A 7,000-nucleotide genomic window follows, 5' to 3' on the forward strand; every position below is an offset into this window, starting at 1 on the left:
CCCCTTCCTGGTTTCTTGCGTGCGTTGCCGTCCAAACGGAAGGTTACTTCAGACAATGAGGAATGTATCTCGGTCCATTTCCCCCCCCCCCCCCCCCCCCCCCCCCCCCCCCCCCCCCCCCACCCCCGCCCCCTTGCACCATTCCGGAACCACTTGTTACTGGCTGAAGGCGTGTCAGTCATTAGAGGAAGCAGCTGATTGGTTATGGACGGGAAAGTAGGTCCTGAAAGGGTGGGGACAATTTCACACTCTGGGGGGAAAGTGCCGGGCTGTCTGAAAGCTTTGTTTCTTAAGCTAGTGTGTTGTTTTAGATGGGCGCCTGTTTCTCCAAAGTGTTCAACGGCTGTCCTCTCAAAGTGAACTGCGCTGTCACGTGGATTCGACCAGACACAAGAGGTACAGAGTCGCTCGCTGGCAAACGAATGAGACCCACCGCAGCCCTCTGGCACAGCCAGGAAGCACTTGCCTTTGATCCAGCCTCTTCTATTAATAAGAGGAGTGTTGCTGTACCTGCTTCATCCAGCTAGAAGTGGCGTTACAAGCGACAGGTTACAGATCTCAACCGATAATTGCAGGGTTACAGTAATACAGCATATCTTTCCTAGTTGGTTAGACACACAGGGCACTAGCATAAGCTACTGCCCGACTTTTCTTTAAGTCTCACTTTTTCTAAAGTTACAAGCTCAATCAAAACCAGCATCACTTGTATGCCACTCATTGTGACAAATGATTGAAGGGGAACTTAAGCCAAAGGAACACAATGCCACTTTGTGCCGTGGGCCTTTCAGAAGACCAGGTTTGAAGCCACTGTTCCTGAAAAAGTGGCTTTGTGTTCCCTCAGCTTTACGGACACCAGTGTATAGTACAGTGCGTATTGACTTTGTAACCCTTTCTGTATAGATCAGTACCTGATCCTGGGTGCAGAGGAGGGAATGTACACTCTGAACCTCAATGAACTTCATGAAGACACCATGGAGAAGGTGGGACCCCTTCATAGATACTCCGTACTGCCTGGTTTGAAAACCCTTCGATTTGATCTGACTCTTTGATTATGCAGCTGGACAGGGTCTGTTTTTCCCGTTTGTGGTTACCTTTTGCTAGAGGCAGTTCAAATCTGCGGATAACGCAATTCCTCAGAAATCGCAGAATCTGCAGGTGCCCACGGCCACATTGTACAGCTACATCGTCATCATAATGATCAGAAACAGCTAAATAGTGATAGTGACCTGAAAAAAAAAAAAAAAAAATATATATATATATATATATATATATATATATATATATATATATATATATATATATATATATATATATAATACAGTTCTCGTTTTGTTAAATCTCTCCTCTCCCTCTGTCTCCCAGCTCGTTCCTCAGAAATGTTCCTGGCTCTATGTAATGAACAATGTCTTGATTTCTCTGTCTGGTAAGTAAAGACTTCATGAATAGAGGAGGAAATATTTGACACACTTTAAATCTAGAGAGCTGCTTGTCTGGTAGCACAGGTTAATAAGAGTAGCAGAATCTGTGGGTGCACAAAGGCTCTCTGTCTCAGAGGAGATGAACAGAATAAATGAATACATTACTCAATTAGTCCTGGGAAAAATAGTGCTCTTGACTGCGGCCTTTGATTGGTCAGTAGCAGTGCTCTAGCTCAACTGTGGTCTCTGATTGGTCAGTAGCAGTGCTCTAGCTCAACTGTGGTCTCTGATTGGTCAGTAGCAGTGCTCTAGCTCAACTGTGGTCTCTGATTGGTCAGTAGCAGTGCTCTAGCTCAACTGTGGTCTCTGATTGGTCAGTAGCAGTGCTCTAGCTCAACTGTGGTCTCTGATTGGTCAGTAGCAGTGCTCTAGCTCAACTGTGGTCTCTGATTGGTCAGTAGCAGTGCTCTAGCTCAACTGTGGTCTCTGATTGGTCAGTAGCAGTGCTCTAGCTCAACTGTGGTCTCTGATTGGTCAGTAGCAGTGCTCTAGCTCGACTGTGGTCTCTGATTGGTCAGTAGCAGTGCTCTAGCTCGACTGCGGTCTCTGATTGGTCAGTAGCAGTGCTCTAGCTCGACTGTGGTCTCTGATTGGTCAGTAGCAGTGCTGTAGCTCGACTGCGGTCTCTGATTGGTCAGTAGCAGTGCTGTAGCTCGACTGCGGTCTCTGATTGGTCAGTAGCAGTGCTGTAGCTCGACTGCGGTCTCTGATTGGTCAGTAGCAGTGCTCTAGCTCGACTGCGGTCTCTGATTGGTCAGTAGCAGTGCTGTAGCTTGACTGCGGTCTCTGATTGTGTCACAGGGAAGTCCTCCCAGCTCTACTCTCACAACCTGACAGCTCTGTTTGATCAGAAGAGACATCTACTGAAGAGGCAAAGCCAGCTGTCCCTCAGCACCAGCCGCCTGACTGAACGAATCATCCCCAGGTAGAGCCTGCTCTCGATCAGCTGGTTCCACATTTTTTTTGAATGCATTGATGGATTTGCTTTAATGTTTTCAGTGTTTTAATGTTGCCACTCTCATCTCCACTTTGATGTGAGACACGTTATTTCTCTTGGCGCTTCTTTATCCTGTTCTGTATTCCAGAGGGCGGGATCGCTCACCAGTGCTGTATGCAACCCTCTGATTGGTGGAAGTTTTATTGGCGATCCAATCAAAATAGCCAAATAAAGTATCCGCCTATTATACAGTGTAGCCTAGGTTAAGATGTGTGCTGTAATTAAAAAAAAAAACCTTCCAATGACCCCCCAGGATACAGTCCAAGCTCCCCAGCCCTACACATTCCTCCTTCTTTTATACAGATGACCATTCTCCAATCAGCACTGTCGCCACGCCTGTCATTGCTGGCAGGGACAGTATTAACCCCGTTCCTGCCAACCTGACATTCCCTCACACACTGTGTACAGCAGCAGGGCTTCTGCCCTGACTCGCGTGTGTTGTAAGGTTGACTTGCTGGATTTCCATTCTGTGACAGTGTGTGCGTTTGGTTTGCAGGAAGTACGCTGTCTCAACCAAAATCCCCGATACCAAGGGATGCCTCCGTTGCAGTGTGGGTAAGACGGCTCTGTGTTTAAATTGTCTTTTATTGCATTTCAGAAAGAAACACTGGCAGGCCTTTTTATTATCAGTTCAGTTGTGATGAGAGGGAGTGAGGGAGAACGAGAGAGAGGGGAGGGAGAGTGAGAGAGAGAGAGAGTGAGAAGAGTGCTCTTCCCTCCCCTCCTCGGCCCCCTCTCCCTCTCCCTCCCCTCTGCCCCCTCGCCCTTCCTCCTCTCTCCCTCGAGAGAGAGGGAGAGTGGGAGAGAGAGGGAGGGGAGGGAGAACGATAGAGAGGAAGGGGAGGGAGAGTGAGAGGGAGAGAGAGAGGGAGAGAGAAAAAGAGAGAGAGAGAGAAAAAGAGAGAAAGAGAGAAAGAGAGCCGATTCTCTCTCTCCCCCTCCCCGCTTGCTCCCATGCCCTCTGACTCCGCCGTCCCTCCCCCCGCTCCCTCTCTCTCAGTGTACTATAAGACCGGAATTGGGGTGGCCGACCCGGTTAAAAGACACAGGGTACCAGGAGACGATTCGTCTACACTACCTCCGAAATAAAACTCGGACAGGTCGTAACTGGGACCAGAACAAACTAATTCCGCACTGCGAAGGCGATTGTGGTCATATCGGGACACAGATTCGTGATCACAAGAACACGCCGAAAAGATTAACTAAAGTTTACTATAATTGCAACCTTTTCTTGGCTTACTCTCTTTGCACAATGTAAAATGTTCCCTCCAGGTTCCCCCGCTCCTCCTCTGAGGTGGGTATGGGAAGTAGCGTATGTCATAACGTACTAAGAGAGGTCGTTACCGTCACTATGACAGTGGCGTGACATTATGTTCCGGACAAGGTGTCGCTGTTCGACAGAAAATTACTCTCTCGGAAGTTCGACCCCCGAAAAAATTTAGTCTTTCAGAACAGATTCCAGTTTCTGACGGGCCCAGACGCGGTCTTTCCCCGTGGTGAGAATTTCGAGTACCGTACTTTCACGTTTAGCATCACCTAGAATTTTAAAATTGCAAGACACAGTTCCAGTTGTGATTGACCCCGGACGCGGTCGTGTCCTTGCCTGTGTTTCAGTGCGGAACCCCTACACAGACAGCACCTTCCTGTGTGGAGCGCTGCCTTCCAGCCTCGCCCTGCTGCTGTGGTACGAGCCCCTACAGAAATTCATGCTGCTCAAGGTATTGGGAATGTGTGGAATAGTTCCTGAAACACTGGGGACCCCATGCAGCGCTCCAGAGGAACAGCGAACTGGAATGTCATCAATAAATCCCAATCATTCTCGTTTTTGTTTTAAGCCCACTTTTTTTGCACAGTAGTTCAAAGTAACATTACAGTTAAACTATAAGGCTGTGGTTCATGGTGTGCAAACGCCCGCGATTGTTTAGCGTTCAAAGGGCTTGTAGACAGTATTTATTGGAAGTGACTCCCAGGTAATGCTGCATTGTACTCGCAAAATAAGAGCGAGGTTGCAAAGTGATTTCCAAACGCTGATTCGGATCGCTGAGTATAGGGCTTGAATTGTGTATTCACTCGTTTACGCTGTAGTGTAACCACATCACTTGATTTATATTTTTAATCAGACTTTAAAAACCATTTTGCAATCTCGTTCTTGGTTTGCCTGTTTTCACGCTGGTAGTGTCTAAATTGGAGAGTGAATTACTCAGTGACCCAACACTTTATCTGGAGCACTGCCTGCATGCATGACATGTTTAGGGCTAATGATGTGCTAGCAAGAGACACAGTGGCGTTGCTAGTGCTAATAAGTGTTCGTGGATTTCAAAGCCTTGGTTAGATGTGAAGGGGGCGGTGGTGATGTTGCTGGCTCTAATAAGAGGTGTGGGTTTTGAAGCCTCTGTCTCCCCTGTCTGTCTCCACAGCACTTCGGGGTCTCTCTCCCAGACCCCCTGCCTGTCTTCGAGCTGCTGGTGCAGGGGAGTGATGAGCTGCCGTGGGTGTGTGTGGGCGTGCGAAAGCCCTTGCGACCCAATCAGGAGCTGGAATTCAACATCATCCATCTCAATGACACGGCCAGCCCCAAAACAGCGATGACTTCCGCCTGACCCTGCCTGTCATCCTATCGTCGACTAACGGGGATGCTAATCGAACCACTTGTGAAATCTTTATTACATCAGTCTCGCCACCACCCACTCCAATCACACCCACTTGAGACCAAAAAAAGAGGGGGGGGTTTTGCACAAAAACAGGTCTGGAAGCCGTATCTTATGCTTACGAGACTTCAACAGTGAAAATCCTGTTTTTGACGTACCCTGCTCAACTTTATACTATAGTAATGAACGTATGGAGCAATCCTCTATTATCTGAGATCTGCTGGAGGTAGCCATGGAATGGTTATTTGACCAAATAGGAAAAAAATAATCATACAGCACACAAAGAATTGAAGAGAGAAGCAGACCTACATTCGTATTTGTTTCTCTTTTTTTTTTTTTTTTTTTTTTTTTTTTTTGGGTGTGCGTTGTGTGTGTGACCCCATTTTACTCAGCGTTTAAAATCATTGCAATTTGACTCAAAATGATAGCGCTTTATAGTTTGGTTGTTTTATTAGAAAGGTTATAAAAAATACTGAAGCTACTACAAATAAAGCGCAGCCCTTTTTTTCATCTTTTCACACATTTGTTTTCTTTATGTTTGCTGATCGGATTGCCGATTGCTTTAAGCTTTGACTTTTTTGTCCTTAGTTACAAGATGCAATACACTGTACACTAGCCTTAAGAAGCATTTATCATGGGTACCTACCAAGGACAAAAAAGTCACTTTGTACCCCCAAATTTTTTAAATTAGCATAGCTGGGAATTCACCACCTAGAGTTGAAGTAAAATCTCTTAAACCTAATTATTGAAGTAGATTTGTTTTAGAAGAACAAATCTGAACCCGATACTGCTTCTTGTGTTTCCTCTTCTCCTCCTCTGGGGATGGGTGCAGCAGATCTTTTGCGAGGGGCATGTTGCTGTGAATCAAGCCGCTGCTTCAGAGGAGGCACGACTCCTTTATAAACTCCTATCTGCATTTAACCACAATAACAGCAGAAGACAATCATGTAATCTGAGCAGGGATTTTAATTGGAGGGGTCCAGAGAGTTTTTTTCATCAGAGGAGACAAGCCTCTGTTACAAACTTCTATCTGCTATAACCACACACAAGTACAGTACTCGCAATGGCTGATAGCGTAGTCTGATCCCTGGTTTTAATTGGAGGAGCAACTCAACGAAAAAAAATACACCATAACGGTTGGAAAATTTTTAAAAGATCTGGGATGGTAGACAAAAAATAAACTGCATCACTGCTTGATAGCATGGAAAATGCCTCGACTGTTTAGCCCCATTAAACTAAAGTTAAAAAGATAAGCCAGATTTGTTGACATGCGTGGATTGACGGAGTTGTAATTTTCCTCTGCATTTCTGCTGATTGGAAACACCTTCCAGATAAACTACAATTCCCAGAAGACACTGCGAACCTATATGCCAATATTTTCCCCAGCACAGGCAAACTTGTTTACTGTCTTTTCGCCTCTATAGAACTGTATATAAATTATTTTGGTCATTTATTTTGGTTTATTAAATTAAGTAGATGGGATGTGCTTGATTTTGCCGCCGGAATTGTTGAACAATCTTTTTATGTGTATGCAAAGTAGGTGTTTATGATATAGTTTGTGTAAATGCTATATTCATCTTGTATACAGTGCATTTCTAAACATACGCTGACATGTGTTAGTTAGGTTTATTAGTGCTGGCCAGTGGAGAAAATGCATTTAAGAGCCGAACTGGGGTAAACCCTGTTTAGACTGCACTTGCAGATCTATTGATCTACCCCTCCTACTATGCACTGGACTTTACTGGACGGAGTCGGCTACGCGAGACGAACGTGATAACGTTACGATGTGAACGTAGATATTTCCATTTAAATATTAATCTTCCATTGTAACCCTCTACAGTACTGACCTGCAATACCTGTAAGTCACCTTGGAGAAA

General features: G+C 45.6%; 1 protein-coding gene across 1 annotated transcript; it reads left to right on the forward strand.

The window, feature by feature from the left end:
- The first annotated feature begins 158 nt into the window (after positions 1 to 158).
- Positions 159 to 5,075, forward strand: LOC121310033 (mitogen-activated protein kinase kinase kinase kinase 2-like). The gene is made up of 7 exons (XM_041243240.1): positions 159 to 396; positions 901 to 980; positions 1,363 to 1,423; positions 2,280 to 2,403; positions 2,972 to 3,030; positions 4,090 to 4,193; positions 4,893 to 5,075. Exons 1-7 carry the CDS (start codon positions 312 to 314, stop codon positions 5,073 to 5,075), a joined length of 696 nt encoding a protein of 231 aa, XP_041099174.1. The 5' UTR covers positions 159 to 311.
- The last annotated feature ends 1,925 nt before the right edge of the window (positions 5,076 to 7,000 follow it).

Source organism: Polyodon spathula, unplaced genomic scaffold (genome assembly GCF_017654505.1).
Source record: "Polyodon spathula isolate WHYD16114869_AA unplaced genomic scaffold, ASM1765450v1 scaffolds_1685, whole genome shotgun sequence".
NCBI lineage: Eukaryota > Metazoa > Chordata > Actinopteri > Acipenseriformes > Polyodontidae > Polyodon > Polyodon spathula.

Coding starts and splice junctions, on each gene's coding strand:
- LOC121310033 (XM_041243240.1), top strand. CDS start 312: ATGGGCGCCTGTTTCTCCAAAGTGTTCAACGGCTGTCCTCTCAAAGTG. Junction 1,424..2,279: donor TGTCTTGATTTCTCTGTCTG/GTAAGTAAAGAC, acceptor ATTGTGTCACAG/GGAAGTCCTCCCAGCTCTAC. Junction 2,404..2,971: donor ACTGAACGAATCATCCCCAG/GTAGAGCCTGCT, acceptor TTTGGTTTGCAG/GAAGTACGCTGTCTCAACCA.